Genomic DNA, 17,765 nt, shown 5'->3' with positions numbered 1-17,765 from the left:
TCCAACTTACAAGACAATTCCGAGCACACTGCACATGCACTGAGCCTAAATCTTTGTTTAGGGGAAGTAACAGACTAGTAAAATTAGTCCTAAGAAGGTTCTATGTTTTGAAGAAAAAACTCTGTCAGTCATGGGAATAATTAAAATCAGAAAGAAAACACGTAAGACAAAACCAGTCACCGATGACACTTTTTAATTTGATATGGTCAGACTTTTTCAAAGTAACTTGTAAAACCAACAGAGTAAGACAGAACTAGAGGACAGGCAAGTTTCATATTTACAGTCATTCAAAAGTAATAGCATAAAAGCATATCTCAAATAGTAGTGACAGAAGCATGGAAGCATACAAAGAATAATCTTTTTTAGAACATTATTAGAATTTTATTATATTATGTTCTTAACTGTTAAAAGGATCTGTAGCATGTTTTTACTGCTTGATTCTAATTCACCAACTTCTCCTCAGAACCAATTGTGATACAAAAAAAAAGCCACTTTTCTGTTTGTAAACAACAAAAACACCTGCTTTTGTTTTTCCAGACATTACTGAAGTGGTACAGCAGAGTTAACACTAATGCTCTATTCTTTAACATTAAATTAAAAAACAAAAAAAAAAAACCCAAAAACAGGCAAAGGGAAAAAAAACCAGACCAAGTCAGTGTAATCATTCAGTTGGATTCTGGATGACAATCAGGAAGTAGTCTTTATCTGGAGGAAAAAAAGAGTAAGTTATTCTTTCATTGCTTGTATTTTTTCACAGCAACAGTAAATTTCAACATTTTTTTCACATCTCACTGACACACTGAGGGAACTATAGAGACCTGACATTCATCCTCAATGAGCAAAACATGCTTGGCATGTCAGGTCACTTGTTTTTATCAGCGTTACTGAGACAAAGGCTCAGCTCCAGAAACTGCATGCTCCCAGGTCAACTGAATTTAACTCAGTTTGTGCCTAGGAACTAACGGTAACCTCTCCCTCAGGCAGACTGCTGGGCTGCAGCGGCTGTAGCTGCATTTTTTCTGGACCAATACTTACTCCTCTCTTTTCATCCTTCACATGGAAATCAGAGGCTGCCTCAGCACAAGCCCCCAAGCCTGTCTTAAGATCTGCCTTGACCAGTCCCTGCAGAGCAGTCTGCTGCAACTGCAATCCTCCGCTCTCCCTGCCTCTCCACCAGCACGATCCCACCACAGAGCCAGTGCAGCATGAAGGAACAAAGGTGAGTTCCTGCCACATCAGTGAACTGCACTCATCTCACTGCTTCCCGTTTCATAATTCGATGAAATGTTGGGGATGTTTCCCGAAAAGAAGGTCGCTGCTGCTACATTCTACCACTCATGATTACAGCTACAATATGCTCTGTTACTTTTCTCTGAACTGACAAATCTGTTAGACTGCTTTGCTTTATCACTTGGTCTACAGGGCTGAACCGAAACCGCTCTCAAACCAGATTCCTTTACCAACTCTTGTGGTTTTATACGGAAAAACACAAAGCACGAGAGGCAGCAAGACACTTTCAAACACTGTTTAACACTTTCTACTTCAATGAACATGAAATGAGGAAAGTGATTTCCCACATTCAAACATGAAAAAGCGAACTTAGGTCAATGATAAAAGCTTTCGACTGAACAAAGTAAAACAGCTTCTTGGAAAATAAAAGATTATGTAATATGAATAAAGCAGCAGGCAGAACTTTTCTCTCAGGCTGACAGCATCAATCACATGAGAAAAGAATTCTGCTGGATTCCCTGACGTCTGCTTTCATCCCACTCACTACTACCTGGTGCAACCATGATTTCATTTTTCTTGGAGCGGATCCGCAGGAAGGTGAGGTCATTTTGGGGATCAATGTCTCGCACAGTGCTCCTTGCCTTCATGATGAAGCTGTGCATGAGGCCTGCATACTGAATCGTTGTGGAGTTGTCCATCGTGCTTTTGATAGGAATACCTGCAAGGAACAGGGGACAGCAAGGGTGGGTGACAAACTCCAGAACTAATTCTGCCTCGAGCATCACCAGGTTCAGCTGGGCTGGCTATTTAACCTAAGCAGGTGGTGTCGCTACAGCAGGATTAGAAACATTCTTTTGAAGGCTTAAAAGAACAACATGAACAGAAATAAGATGTGAAAAAGCTAAGATCTGGAACCACACACATAGCTGAGAACAACTGTTCACTGCTAGTAGCATCAGTGCTTTACTTTTGCTTTTTCATTTATTTCTGACATTTAGAAACAAAAATAAATAATAACAAAACCAAGCATTTGAGGGGGGAGAGAGGAAATACCAATCTTTCAATTTTTTTCCTCTGACTGGGGACAGCTTTTCCTTTCAGAAAGGCTCCTGAACATCACAGTTAAATGATATTCAAGCAAGCTAGGCTGGGACCAGTGCTGCTTATAGAGGGCATCAGCTGCTGCACCATACAGTGGCAAAACTGAGGCTCCAATGTTTAGCTGCACGAGCTGATGCAGACTGTGAGGTCCCTGGTTCAGTTCCAGTGCACCAGCCAAGAGAGCACACACACTCCTTGGCCAGAGCTTGCCCTCCCTTATACTTCCACCACCCAGCAGACATGTTTCCTCACAGAAAGCCAGCCAAAATTCAGCTCACATGTCAGAGCAACACAGCAGCCAACTACTAACACTGGCACGGCAGAAAAACCGCTGCAGGTGTATGTACAGAGAAGCGCAGATTCAGCCTACAGAGCACAATCCATTATTCACTGCCATGAACAAGCAGCGAGCAGGAACACAAGCTGCATACAAGTATGCAGTGATCTGATCTTCCATAGATTCATATATAGCTATCTGTCACCTTTCCTAAGGATGTCACCTTCTTAAGAAGCTGGGCTGCTCACGGAGTATTTAGAGTGCTCTGAACAAGTCTGCTCCGTTGGACCCTTCAATCACTCCGAAAAGAGACAACTAGCTTGTGAGTCTCGTGAGGCCATGAGCACGCGATGGCTGCTAAGCTACCCGAGTCTGCCAAGACAGCAGCATTCTGGACATGCACAGCAGCAAGATTTCAGATGTCATGAGAGGTTTTAGTGCTACTGATAAAGGTTTTGACAGAACACAGTCTCAAGCACTGGCATAACTCAAATACTTCCAAGCTTCTGCAATTTATTTTACTTAATTTATTTTTTTAAATAATAAAGTGAGCTTGCAGAACAGCAGAAATGGGAATCTAGTTTTCTCTTGTAGTCAAACTGTTGTCTATCTGCTTTGGCTACAGGAAAACCTTTGCTAAAGACAGACTGTAATTTAAATGCAAGTAGCACAATCAGTGGTCCCTAAAGTGCGTGTTTAGAGTAAGTTATAGCTCAGAAAAATGAGACAGTACCTTCAGAATTAACAACAATGATCCCCTGCACTCCTTTTTGGCTCTGAATTCGCTTCAGCGTTTCTTCAACCTCAGCCTGCAAACAGAGAATCAATAGAAGACCACAGCTGCTATTTGCCTTCCACTAAAGCTCTGTAATCATGTGTCTGAAAATAAAGCTGTACAAAGATGATTCAAACAAACTACCCACACCGTTCTATACAGCAAAGTGACTGTCCTTGGGTACTACCTTTTCTGCATGACCTTTTCAGTTGCTCTCCATTGATTTTCACTCTTTACTCACCTGTGATTATAATCTTGTGAAAACTTAGAGGTCTCCTCAAATCTTTCCCTCTCTCCTCCTCCCCAACCCCTCCCCAACCTCCCGCGTCAGATCCTTACTGTAGCCTTGCAACTGGAAGACTGCTTAGTCAGACTACTACAATTTAGATGTTGAGCAAAAATCACGTATAACAATATGCATGGAATTTATGAAAAAAGTAGAAAATTATACGTTCTGGGTGCAAGGCTACCTTCCCTTTTGTCAAATGACTGCTAAAAGCAATTGCAAATAAGAAAAGTGAGGGAAACACCAATTAGAACACGCTATTTATTTATAATTACGATCTGTGCTGGGATAGCTACAAGATTATAACCACTAAAAACAATTTACAACTTTGAAAAATCAACTTAAAAAAAAGAAAAAATGCAAAATGAAGGCCAAGGTTAAGTAGTCCCTCTGCCTTCTCTGTAAAAATCACCATAAACTTCAGAAGAGCTTTCAAACCCTTCTGCGCAATTCCCATTGCTACGAGACACCAGCCAAAATTTAACTATGGGTTCTCTAATAGGATCATAAAACCTCAGCACCTGAGCTGTTTTCCACAGCTTGGTGAGTATCTGGCAATTTTTTACTCCCATTAACGGAAACAGAGACACACAGCATCTTTCAGATCCTGCAAGACAGTGTCCTACAGAAACCACCTGAACTGAGGGAAGGCGAGACCCAGATGGGGCATTTGGCAAAGAGGACCGCGCTGCTCAGGCGCTGCAAATAACCCCCTCTCCACTTCCACCCTGCAGCACATGGGCACGGTCCTGTTAAAGCCCTGTTCCCTAGGAAGCAGACTTGTGCTAACAAAACATGGCCTCAACCTCAGAACTACCAGCAGACTTTCTGCAGAGTGCTGTTAGTGTAAGTGGCTTGGAGGAACATAAGCTGTTGCCAATAAGAGATAATTCCAGAACCATCACTGGTATTTATGAAGCAGTTTTTTGTCTTATCCAGCACAGAAAAATTCAGTCGTTTCAACACAGCTCTGGATTATTTCTGAATGCTGGACTATTTTCCAATGGAAGACAAGAAAAGTGAAACAAAGAACAAGGTACAAGGTGTAAAAATGCCGAGAGAAACATGGTGGCACACTGTTAAGTCTGAAATAATCTCCTGACTTCTTACAAGCATTTCAGTCCCGATGCATTAAATACTTTCCTTCACTGGACCTTAAGAAACCTATCTGGATGCAAAGAAGCATCCATATGGAACAACAGCATTTTCAAATTTCTTCTAACAACCAACAGATAATCTAAGTCACAAGGTGCGGTGATCTGTTCTAGCAGTTCACTGCTGGTGGCACGGGAGGGTCTTGCTCCTCCTGCTCTTACTCCCTGACACCCACGTACCACTTGGCACACGCCACCTCTGGTGCTTGTCCAACACCTCCGCAAGTCAGTTCAGCTCACCAAAGCAGAAAAAATATTACTGAGAAAAAGGTTGTAGATTTAACTCGTGAAATGGACAAAAAAGGCTGAATAACTACAAGAGACAGTATAGGGAGGAGAGATGCGCTTCGGTAAATGAACATAAATGCTGCGCCACCACCGATTTGCACATCTACGACGTCTGTTGCCCACCCAGCAGCAGCCTTCACCTCCCGGCCTCACCCGGAAAGCGTTAACCCCCACACCGTCTGACTAGACCGCTGCACCCTCCAGCTGCGGCTTAGGCCGGAATTTGCTTCTTTAGACTTTCCCCCACATTTTGATCCCCAAGTGTACAAACACGCGCCAGCCACCAACACCTGCACAGCCGGCCGCCTTCCGCACAACGGCACGGCCCCGGGCCCCGGCACAGCGGCCCAACCCGGCGGTTACGAGGAACCAGAGGGGTCAAACCGCCCGGCCTGGCCCCGCTCGCGCTCGGCGCAGGAGGCCGGTCCCGACCCCCCGCCCCAGCTTCCCCCGGCCTGCCCCTGCCGCGGGGCGGGCGCTGCCCGGGGCCGAGCTCGGCCGCTCCGCTCGCCGGGCCCCCGGAGGGAGGCCCAGGGGCCCAGGGCGGCGCTGAGGGGGCACGCCACCCCCAGGCCCTGCGGAACGGAGCGGGCCCGGGCCCCCGGCACCCACCATCTCGAGCCGCCGCCTCTCCGCCCGGCCACGCCCCGCGCGTCCGCGCCGCCTGCCCCGGAAGCACTTGTGTCCCGGAAGCACTTGTGCCCGGCGGGGCGGGACCCGGCGCTGCCGCCGTGGAGCCCGACCCGGTGCGCCTCAGGGCGGCCCCGCCGCTGCCCCCGGGCGTCTGCTGAGGCCCGGAACAAACCCTTCGCTGGGACCCAGCAGAGACGGTCAGTGTCTCCTCCCGTGGGCCTGCGCAGCGCTGCAACCCCGTTAAAGTCAATTCTGCCCGCCGGCCCAGCAGTCCGGGTCAAGCCTTGGCCGCAGCAGGCGGTTCCGGCACAGGTCGGTTCCGCTGATGGGGGGCGGCGGGACGGTCCCGGTAGCCGCCGTGCCCAGCTGCCCCCGGCGCCGAAACCAAACCGAATTTTGTGTGAATAAGCGCGTCCTGCGTGTGAATCCCACCGCGCACAAACCCACCGCTGTCCCCACCCACAACCTCATCGTAGAAGAAAAGAGCAAGGAGCTAACACGGTGGCGGCACCCAGTTGTGTATTTATCATGCACTGTGCTGCGATTCCTTCTTGGGTGTTTTGCCCTTTTTTTTTTTTTTTAATACTTCAAATGTATGTGAAATACAGAATCACAGCTGTACTACAAACTACCCCAAGCAGCGTCAGTTTTGGGGTTTACACAACTTACTAGCAAGCTTTTAAGTGATTTCAATGCAAAGCATGAAGGAAGCAGCAACTCAAAACTAACCTCCCTCACTACAGGAAAAGGGCAATTGTTACTGCATGTATTTACCTGGCATAGAAAAGCATACTTGGGATTTGCTGCCAACACAACTGCATTAACCCAGCCTGTGTGAACAGCTGAGAAAGTGAGCAGAGTGAAAGCAGGGCTGCAGCAAGGAAGATTGCCCTCAGTGGAGGAGGATCAGTTCAGGGAACATTTGAACAAAGCGTGAGACCTGATGGGATGTGCCCATGATGTCTGAGGGACCCGGCCCACATCACTGTAAAGCCAATCTCAACGATCTTCAAAAGGTCATGGTGATAAGGAGAGGTCCCTCATGACAGAAAGAATGTCAATACCACTTCTCCCTTCAGGGAGGGTCAGCCTCGTCTGAGCTTTTTTTCCCTTCTCCCTGTCACCCTGTCATTCCTGAACAGGAGACGCAAATGTGCAGTGCCACCTCATTTCTGTTATTACTGCAGTAGCCGTACAAGAAAACGCTGAAGCTGCGGCTCCTGCAGAACCCATCTCCAGGCTTCTTGCCTCCCTCTGAGTACCACCCCAGCAGAGCAGCACCCCCTGCACCACGGGCACGGAACAGTCAGGAATTCTTTTAGCTGCAGTTTCTACCCAGTCACAAAGGCAGCCGGGTCCGAAATCCCCTAACGAACTTCCAGTGCAACCAACAATGGCAGCCGAGGGCTGGGGAAAGAACCATTCCTGAAGATCTTTGCTAGAAGGACTAACTGCCAGAACAGCCCGATCCCTCACCCCCAGGAGAGCAGACAGACCAGTTATTTGCATATGTATGCTCCATAACACAGAAGGAATAATGACGAGACTGCCAGCTTCTTTAAGTAGTTTTATAAAAGTATTTGACTTACTGAGATACTGTTACAGTTACCTGAGTATCTGAAATTACAATGCAAGGAAATTTCAACAATGAATTTCAGTACAGTATTTTACAATCCAGTGCTGCTGATCCCAGTTTATATACGAGTTCACTAGAGCACATATACACAAACAGGGATTCTTGAAGAAAATTAATAGACACCGCAAAAAGGGGGCTGGAGATACCAATATAGCTTGAGATTACAAATCCAGTGCAGCATGTAATAAAAATGGAAACAAAAAAAATTAAACAAGCTATTTTTTGTGATATTTTTCTCAGAATAATTAAAAAAAGCTTTTTTAAAAAAACACATGCAACTGGATTTAAAAAAAAAACAACCAACTTCCATACTAGATCTGATGAAGACATGACTCATTTACTGTGTATTTCATTAGTATATTAACATTTCCTGAGCTACCCAGAACAGTAAGGCTTTGTTAATTCTTAGACCAGCGGCTCATGTCATTCTCATAAGGGAAAATTCTAAGTGAATATTATTTTAATACTTGAAAATTAGTATCAATGGCCAGCTGCATACAGATATACATTTGCGACTACAATGAATTTATGCAGCTCAGGTTGCTAAAATCAGTTGAAGTAGTGGGAGACCAATTCATTAATCTCTGCTGCAAGTCTTGCTTGTAAGTCCAATTCATAACAACATATTATCTGCGATAGTGGATGCTGTGGGCTCATCCACACTCTCACCAGATCCCCACAAAGAACAGAAAAGTGTACCAGTGGCTTATATTGATTCCTTTTTTATTTCTACACAACACGCTGTAAAAAGTTAACAGATCGGTTAGCATTCACAATGCTGAGGAAGTAAAATGCCTAAGTAATCTTAACCTCTGACTTCAGCAATATTGCCAATTTAACACAGTAAAGTTGCTTCAATTTTTTCATATTTTGGCCAAATCCAATCTTTCACCGATTATTCCCTACACACACACACACACAATGAATTCTTTATTTGCAGTATTTTAAAACTGTATCTTGGGATATCCAGCCCCCTTTTCCCAATTCTAATACAGCAGAAAAGACATACAAACATGCCATTTAAATTAAAGAAAGAAAAATGGAATAAGTGGAATCCCGGACTGCAAAAATATATACAAGCATTTACCTTTTTCCTGAACCAAACATTTCAACCATAAAAATATTAAACAGCCATACCCTATAGAACTAGGGCTAAGGCTATTTCAATTATAACTATTCTTTTATTTTAAAAATATAGGGCTGAAAGCCTTTTGGGTGATATTTATACATTAACAATAGTTCTAGGTTCCCTACATGAATCATAAAGCATTATGCAGAACACAGACTATTTTTCATAGCTTAATCTTGCATTATCTTGCTTAATTTAATCCCTCTTGTAAATATGTTAGATAACTACATTTCATTGTAAGAATTAATATAAACAGAAAATATTTATAAGGCTTTTTTTCTCCTCATGAGCTGTATACTGTAATCTATCCATCAAATGTTTTGAAGTTGGCAGGTTTTTCTCCTAGTAAAACCATGAAGTCAGGTTAGTTCTCACCATCAATGAAGCTGTAAGAGGGTCATTTCTGTGTTGTCAGAAACTCCTTTGCACACCTTTCTTACAATGAGTGACGAAAGAGCTCTTCACACTGAAGCCTAATGATTCTGCCTTCCAATAAGCATTTACCACTTTGTATGCCCTGAAAAAACTCTCGTTCAAGTCAGTTAAAAACTTCAATGTCTTGGTTCTTAGGCCTGAAAAAAGTTATTCCCTCTTGGAGCTTAGCCAGAAGGGACGGCGGGAAAGAATTCTTCTCAAGACTGGAAGTTAGTTTTACAGTCTCCCACTGTCCTGTTTCAGCTCTGATACCCAGAAGCCTCTTAAAAACAGCTCCTGTCCCAACACTGTGAGCTGTGTTATGCTTTAATATGTGCTACATGCCATTTCAAGCGCCCTGTCTCTTACCATGGCTAACAGCTCACCTGCTGCAGGCTACTTCACACCCCTCGGATAGGGAAAGGGCTGACCATACCCAAAAAGTGCATTCAGTCTAAAGGAGCATCAAATGCAAAATGTTATTGTAAACCAGAAGTGAACTGAATATTAACAGATTCTAAAAGGAATTAAAAGATGTAATTAATCCAGTAGGTACTCACTACAAAAGTTACTAGCTATAAGCAGCTTAGGGTGAATTGGCTTAGAAACCTCTGCAAAAAACTAGTTTCAGTCTTCATAGAACTATTTACTGATGCTCCAGCTTTTCAAAGATCTGCAATCCATGTCTGAACTGTATAATCCTCTTAAGCCTTAGCCAGTATCGCTTATCACTTCATCAGCAAAAATAGTAATTCATTTTCTGAATCCAGTTGTTTTGTACCTCTTCCTGAGAACCCAATAAAGTCTTCCAAGCAAACTGACTGCAACATGTAAGAATAACACTGAGAATAATGTCCGCAAACACTGTTGACAAGAAACATCAGTCTGCAAACAGGAACCTAAATGGAATCAGTGCAATCCCAGGTGGCCTTGTCTTTTGCAATACAAGTGAAGTACCACAGTGTTAATCTTGATTTAAAAGTTAAACATGTTACACAGAAAAAGATCAGAATTCTTCTGAGGGCACACAGAAACGTTTGAACAACTTTGGGCGGGTGTCTGTTTTGCTGAAATTAGCAGGACTGGGAAAAAACAAAGCAAAGCTATGCCCTGGATTTGTGCCACGGTTTGACATCCCCTTAAGCAGCAGCTTGAGTCCAGCTGGCATGGGAGCAGACTCCCGGCGGGGGAAAAACAGTCTAGCCACACTCAAGTTAAAAAAAGAAAAGCGCTTAAGCAATGAATTTGCTTGCGGTGCATGGAGGATGGTTAAAGGCTGTCTCTAGTCACACCGCTGTAAAGAGGCTTACGATGCTGCTGCAGCATTGCAGCTACCAATGAACTTCCCAGTGCATCAGTAGCAAAAAATGCTACTAAAAAGGAAAGACAAAACTATTGTTAAAAATCTGTCAGTCATTAAGGACACATTCTAATTAATGAATGGTAAAACAAAGCAGAGCCCAAAGCTGTATTAAACCTCTACTTAGGTCGTCATTCATTTGTAGCTGTATCTGATTGCTCATTTGATTTCTGAAAGTGCTCTGTAGAAATCCAGAGTTAATGTGGATAAAACCTCAGGGTAACATCCGTTTACTTACACATTAGTATTGTTAAATTAATCCAAGTCAAGTCTACTTTACAATGAAGTGTGCAACAAGCAGAAGAAGTGAAGAACATACATCGTGTTGAGTTCACATTCTTCAAGGTGCAAATTTTAGCTACTCTTGCCCAAATCCTTCTGTTTCTTCAATTGCGAACAACAGCTTTTCCTTCAACTGCTCATAATTCTTATAGGGTGGAAGGTCTAAGCGATTGAAACTGAAAATAAAGAAAAAACTTAAGAACTGAAAAATAATTAAACCATCCTAAAAAATCCATTATGAATATGGGTAATTAAACGTTTTGCAGTATGGACAGATACCTGGATTTATACCCTCTAAAAAGCTGGCTACTGACATAAATATATATATTTGACAGCAAAAGTTAAGAGTTCAAGCACTTGAACAGTGATAATTTTGTACTTGGTAAGAAGTTTTACTAATTTTCCTATTTGGTTAACTAGAGTAGTTGTTCACATTTGAAATTTTAAATGCGTCTTTTTACTAACCACTAACACCCCTGAGGAACTGAAGCGACCTTTTCCCTAGGGAAGAGGGAGTGTGAGCCTGCTACTTCACTACCAAGACAGAGCGTTGCGGTAACAGACATTCAATCCCAGCCTCTTTAGGCAGTATTGGTTATTACTTCAGATTTTCAGTAATACACAAATCCATGGAATTTACCATGTAATGTACCCCACGCCACAGGAGTTTCTCTGAAGTTCAGCTATTATTCAACAACAAAGTTTATTGGCATAACTTAGTGTTTGCTTTCACAGTCTCAACCACTTAAGGATGTTACCCATTTACTAAAATCTCCAAGTAGATTGTTGTCAGCAAAACCAGAACAAGAGTAATATCACGATTTGTTACGTACTCACCAGGTATGACTTCTAGGTAACCAGTTTTCCTTTCCAACTTTTTCAATACAGAATTTTTGGGGTCCGTTGCTCCCTGTAACAAATTCAAACAAACAAGGCATAGGTCTCGCTACCTTTGTACCAGAAGGTAACACACTGCAAGGTAAGAACAAAAGGCTTAAGCAAAAGACAGGGTTACCATTACTTGCACAACCCCCCCCAGACATCTGTCTTTCACTATACAATGTCTAGATCAGAGTATGCATGTGGTGAAATGCTAAATCTGAAGTGATTTTGAAACTCAACACAACACGTGTAAATACTCCTTCCATGTCTTTTTCCATCGTAGCTGAAGCATATGCAGGACTTACAAAACAGCATTCCATGTAAAATTAATGAAAAATGTCTGCAAACACAAAACTCGCTTCTTTTAAAAAAAAAAAAATAATCTACTGCATTAGAGGGATTATTAATGCATACCCATGAGGTCAGCAAATCCTCCCACTGGTAATCTGCAGGTTCCAGTAACAAACTGCAGGAGTCTCATTCTCTTCTCATTATCTATTTCTTTCACAAACTGAAAAACAGTAATTGAATAAACATTTAGGTACAGATTTGATGGTCAGATTTTCACATCATCCATACATTAACAAATTACCTGACTATTAGGAATAGTTGGATTGGCAACAATTTATATTTACACACTACAGATCTGTTCAGTAATTCTGATGATTGTTTACTTAGTGGGCTGTGCTCTGCAGCTTCAGACCCTGGCCTGGCTGACAGTCCCTGGGGGGCAGCCCTGAAGGGCCAGGGGCTCCAGGAAGGCCGGATGTCCTGCAAGAAGGAAATCTTAAAAGCACAGGAGCAGGCCATCCCCACATGCTGAAATGAGCTGGCAAGGAATAAGACTGGCCTGGCTGAACAGAGAGCTTTGGCTGGAATTCAGGGGGAAAAAAAAGAATTTACCACCTTTGGAAGAAGGGGCAGGCAACTCAGGAGACTACAAGGGAAGCGGCGCAGCCAGGTGGGCAGCCAGCTGAACATGAGCCAGCAGCGTGCCCAGGTGGCCAAGGTGGCCAAGAGCATCCTGGCTTGTATCTGAAAGTGTGGCCAGCTGGTGCAGCCGCATCTGGAACCCTGTGTGCAGGATTGGGCCCCTCGCTGCAGGGGGGATGCTGAGGGGCTGGAGCATGTTCAGAGCTGGGCATGGGGCTGGGGAAGGGTCTGAGGCACAAGGCTGATGGGGGGCAGCTGGGGGGGCTCAGGGGGGACCTTGTTGCTCCCCACAGGTGCCTGGCAGGGGCTGTGGGCAGGGGGGTCGGTCTCTGCTCCCAGGTAACAGGCGACAGGACAAGAGGAAACAGCCTCAAGCTGCACCAGGGAGGTTCAGATCGGGTATTAGAAAATATTCTCTAAAAAGGTGGCCAAGCACTGGAATGGGCTGCCCAGGGAGGTGGTGGAGTCCCCATCCTTGGAAGTGTTTAAAAAATGTGTAGCTGTGGTGCTCAGAGGCAGGGTTTAGTGATGGACTTGGCAGTGCTGGGTTAACGGTTCGACTTGATGATCTTAAAAGGTCTTTTCCAACTTAAATGATTCTGTGATTCTGTCAGTCCGAGACTAAAACAAAGGCTACAAACCTGCCAGAACCACACTATTTGTCTGCTGGTCCTAGTATAGTGCCGGTAGATGGCATGTCTCTGCCAGTCATTCAGATCAATTTCTTGCATTCCACACAGAAGCACCTTTAGGGGAGAAAAAGGGAAATAAACATATGAGTACAAGCTGCAGCTTTCCTTCTATGACTTCCCACATAGCAAAACAGAACATCAACTGCACCCATACTCAGAAGCATCTGCAATGACAGTATACTTGGTTTTAATTTTAAACTTTATCCAAAACTTCTACAACAAAGAATGACGACTGCTCATGAAGTGGATTTGGAGATGCCACAAAACAGAAAGCTCCTCTGTCATGAAAAATGGAATAATTGCTTGCATTTAGACATTCAAGCCAGGAACAGTTTATCATTGCCCAGGCATAAATTCTCCACTAGGAACAGGAGGTTTGGTTTTATGTTTTTACAAGTTGAAGAGATACTTCAGAAAGTGTAATTTTCAGATCAAAGCTATCTAGAACCTGGTCCGATCAATGTGCAATCACCCACTGCATATCTGGTTTTACCTCCCTTTCTGTCACCTATTCATTGAACACAGGCAAATCAAATCACTAAGGATTACAAAAGCCATTCGATCAGAAATTTCTACCAGTAGAATCTTAACCTTTAGAAACATGTAAATAGGCTGTACAGAGGAAAGTGAAGGGAAGCACACTAATGAAATGCTACTCTATAGAAGTTTCCCTCCTAATGCCCTATAAAACGGTGATGTCAGCCTTAGTTCTGCTCTTCAGACAATGACTGGAGTTTCAGTATTTTACGTGTAACTACTTGGATCTAGCAATAGCCAAACAATCCTTTACCTCTAGTTCCTTAGCATCAAAATACTGCAAATACTGTTGTGGCAGAATTTCATTGAAGCCTTCAAAGAAAGCCTGTGTCTGCTCCTCAACACCTCGGGAAAGTCGCCATTCTGCTACTAGCCTGTGAAAGAAGACACAGAAAGATAATTTAAATGGCTTATGGTAACCTAAGTCCACATCTTTGTTAGCCTATTTTGAGATGAACTGTAAGCTAAGTTAAAAAAATATGGAAAGTCTGGAAAGTTCTGGGGACAGAGCATTGTACAATTTTATTAGTAGCCTTTACTCTGTGCAAACAATTTTGTTTTTTCTTAAAGTTAAAACCCTATGTTTCCAACCATTCTGCTACGGAAAGTAGTTTAGACTCAAAGAGGAGGGAGGAGGCAGCATCTATTCACTGATTACATTAATGAGAGCACAGCAGTCCCTAGGTATTTGGAGAAGGAAAAAAAATGCAGAGCTGTATTTGTCTAATATTCTCCCCAGAAATCTCAGTCATTATCCAGGAAAAGGTAAAAACTAGGTCAAATTGTACTGGTGAAGATAAGTAGGACTGCTAGCTTACCAAGAAATGACTATGTCCATTTGGAAAGTTCCATATTTGTTTCTGTTAATCATGAAACTTTGCTCTGTGGCAGAAACTCCACTCTCCATTAATAAAAGGGTGAAAAGCAGGCAGGAGACCCGAAGAACCTGAACCCAGGGAGAAGCAGATATTATGCTGAATTCAAGCCTAACCTGTCAGGAGAACTGGAGTCTAAAGGAGAGATGGCTACTTTCTGATTTCAATCCTAGAAACTTCGGGGACTTAAAGCAGGACTCAGAGTAAAACTAAAGAGTATGAGTGAAACTGGAATCCGAACTCTCCCTGGGTTCCTAGAAACTGGAAGAGATGGTTTTCTGCAGATCTTCCCTATTTTCAACCCCAATATTAATACTTTGCAGAACTGCAAAATGTCAGCATGTTTGTTCTGCAAATACCACCCTTCCTGTGAAATTTCTTCAGATTACTTACACGATGCAAACAAAATCCACTCCCTTCTCCCTCACCCCTTCCCGTGAAAGAAACCTTCACACAACACATTGTAGGAAAGGGAGGAAACTTCTGTGATTCAGTTTATTTTGTGTGTGCAGTGTATGACTTTTTTTTGTTTTTGCAAGCACATCCTCCAAGCTCATAGGTTGAAGTTCACACCTTAAAGCAGAGCTTATGTACTGCTGCACATTGAGGAAAAAGGGAGTATTTCAAGGCAAAGCAGGTCACTGTTCATTTTTATTCTTTAATCACTCTTAGGCTCCCTCCCTCTTAACCTATTGCTTTAAAACATTCTGGTTCTGCAAACATAATCCTTCATTTATGACAACACAACTTACGACATCATTCACAACACTGTCCCGTTACAAATGCCAAGACCTCATTATACTGTAAGACCAGTTCAGATAAAACCAGTAGTGATCCCAAGTATCTTTAAAAAAATAATCATTACCACAAAAGCATCCAAAAACATTAAGTTTAAAAAAGCCCCCAAACATAAATGGCTGAGTAGAGCATCAGCAGACTATGAAGCAATATAATTCCAATAATAAACATATGCAAAAATTTCGTGAAATACCTGACAATCACATTTGTTGTCATGATGTTCTGCTTAACTTATATTTATCTCTAGGAAAACGTGGACCTTCTGCTAACTGTAGACTTTGGAAAAAGTGGATTCTAAAAACCCATTTCTATCAATATTCTTCTTTCAAATACGATATCAAAACAATTGCTACTTGTTGCCAACATCGGCAATTACTCAGAGACAGAATTTCAACAATACTTCAGATTATAGTTTGACAACCTTTTCTTGCTAGAACTAAAGAAAGAAAATGGAGAAAAGAGTATTTTAAAATCTTCATTTATTCTTACCTAATGTATTCTTCTTTATTTTCTTCTGTGACCAGAATGTTGCTACCATTTGGCTTCAAATCATGGCTTTTGATTTCACCTAGAATTTCTTTATCAACTGAGAAAAACATTTCCAAGCCACATTCTTCAATATCATTCTCTCTGTAAGAAAAAAATACCATTTTAAATAAGTGTGTCAAGACCTTATACTCTGTAGAGGAGATGAGTATGAAGAACCTTAAGAAAAAAGGTTTGGAACTAAATAATCAAGATAAAGCAACGTTCTTTACACAGTAATTACGGTTTTGCAAGACGTACTGACTCATTTTACAAATATGCATACATTAATTGTCTTCTTGATCAGAGATTTTTGATCAGTAGTACCCTTAAATTTACCAATGACAAGGCTGACAAACCACCTGCCGCCTGTGACCTGTGGAATGTCTATGGAATACAAAAACTATTCAGGTAATGACATTTTTGCATATTTCATTGCCTGACTGCTTCTTCTAACAGGTAATGTAAGGACTGTGTGAAAATGTAGCTGTCACTTTGTCAGACAATAGCAGGTAGGCAACTAAGAAAGAAGTTGCATGTTTAATGAATTATCTTCAACTCCAATATATCTATGGGACTATCTTGTGAGCACACAGTAAAACGTCCCAAGCTCCTGACTTATCAGGGTACAAATACTCCTGCTGAAGTGAAGTCGTCTTAGCAGTTTCAGGACAGGTACGATCTGTGGCCAAGCAGCATTGCTCAGGTCAACTCCAGCCTTGTGACAGGTGTCAGCAGGCAGGAGCCACCCTAGCAGCCCAGCACTGACACCCAGGAACCTCTGAGCTCCCTTTTAGACCGTTATAAATCACACGTGCACCAAAAGCACCACACACAGAATAAACGTACCACACTCGGGCAGCACTGAAAGCCCTTGGAATTATGGGACGTTACAAAGCAAACCTATTGCTCTGCAACGTGAGAAGTAGCCAGCTTACATGCACAGACATGCAAAGATGCAACTATGTCTACAGATAAGGGCTTAAAATAACACCCTGCCACTCTAGACTTTCCACAAAACATTAAGGGATTGATGCTGTTCACAAGGTAAACACTGCTGTGGGTGCAACTTGCTACAATTCAGTCAGAATTGTAATACCTTCCCCCACGGTGTAATGCGAGTTTTTTCTCTGTAACTCCCATTTGCTTTGTCTCTGAAAGCCACAAGTCTCCATAAGCCACAAGACGACAAAAAAGGGCCCTTCTTTTAAAAACTGCATGTACATTTTCCGACTACAAAACAGATAACAGGATTCCTTACCTACAGAAATCAGGACTGAAAAGCTTTGAGACCTTTTCTTCCCTTTCAGGTCCCAGTTTCATGGCACCTTTAATCAAATAGCAACTATTTTAAGTTTTCCTAACGGAATTTTAATTTGCTACACCTTTTAGCAGCACATATATTGGTTACAGAACATACTACTGTTCAAAAACCAAATCAAAATTCTTGTCTCAAGTTTGTAACCAGCTCATACAGCTGCTGTCCCCGCTCCCTGGTATTCAAGGTAGTGCTTCCAAGATTCACTGCTACAGGAATCTTTTGTCTTTTATATTTATTTCTGCATTTAAAAAACCAATCTACCCACACACCTTTTATGAATTTCTCAAAGCATTCTTAAAACTATTCTGGTTTTGTAAGACTCTTATGTACAATCTCCCTAGCTACAAAGAAAACTTTTTCTGCTAAATTGTTTTTACTATAGCAGAAGCAAAAAATGTTTTAACTGAATTTGTCTTTTCCTTCTGTTTTTTTTAAACTGTTGGAAAAGGAAAATCTGTGTACATCAACCATGCACTACAACGTTCTGGAGTCCTGCTATTAAGTACAGAATTACAGTGCTTTAGATCTAAGGGGTGGCTTTGAAAATATTTTCAGCTCATAATTCCTAATAGTTATGGTCCACAAACTCCAGATCGTTTTTACTTGTTGCTCTCTGGAGAGGAATCTGCAAAGGAGT

At 42.4% G+C, this 17,765-nt stretch overlaps 2 protein-coding genes across 4 annotated transcripts in view; both read right to left on the bottom strand.

The window, feature by feature from the left end:
* Nucleotides 1-176: 176 nt before the first annotated feature.
* On the bottom strand, nucleotides 177-5,848 carry DYNLRB1 (dynein light chain roadblock-type 1). Its single transcript, XM_055813317.1, has 4 exons — nucleotides 5,724-5,848; nucleotides 3,342-3,417; nucleotides 1,781-1,948; nucleotides 177-705 (listed from the first exon to the last, which is right to left on the bottom strand). Exons 1-4 carry the CDS (start codon nucleotides 5,724-5,726, stop codon nucleotides 662-664), a joined length of 291 nt encoding a protein of 96 aa, XP_055669292.1. The 5' UTR covers nucleotides 5,727-5,848; the 3' UTR covers nucleotides 177-661.
* Nucleotides 5,849-7,298: 1,450 nt separating this feature from the next.
* The window catches only part of ITCH (itchy E3 ubiquitin protein ligase), a 58,946-nt gene continuing 48,479 nt past the window's right edge, over nucleotides 7,299-17,765 (bottom strand). For 2 of the 3 annotated variants that reach the window (XM_055813313.1, XM_027783211.2), the window contains exons 19-24: nucleotides 15,772-15,912; nucleotides 13,863-13,983; nucleotides 13,022-13,126; nucleotides 11,862-11,958; nucleotides 11,403-11,475; nucleotides 7,299-10,741 (exon numbers count right to left, since the gene is read on the bottom strand). In XM_055813313.1, the coding sequence (XP_055669288.1) occupies nucleotides 10,642-10,741; nucleotides 11,403-11,475; nucleotides 11,862-11,958; nucleotides 13,022-13,126; nucleotides 13,863-13,983; nucleotides 15,772-15,912 (637 nt within the window). In that variant the 3' untranslated portion in view covers nucleotides 7,299-10,641. Of the gene's footprint in view, nucleotides 10,742-11,402; nucleotides 11,476-11,861; nucleotides 11,959-13,021; nucleotides 13,127-13,862; nucleotides 13,984-14,025; nucleotides 14,556-15,771; nucleotides 15,913-17,765 lie in introns of those variants that run through there. The other variant, XM_055813314.1, reaches the window with a different exon arrangement.

This window comes from Falco peregrinus, chromosome 9 (genome assembly GCF_023634155.1).
Source record: "Falco peregrinus isolate bFalPer1 chromosome 9, bFalPer1.pri, whole genome shotgun sequence".
In the NCBI taxonomy this organism is placed as follows: Eukaryota; Metazoa; Chordata; class Aves; order Falconiformes; family Falconidae; genus Falco; species Falco peregrinus.
Note: the sequence above shows the minus strand (reverse complement) of the source record. Positions and strands in the feature narration are given on the sequence as shown.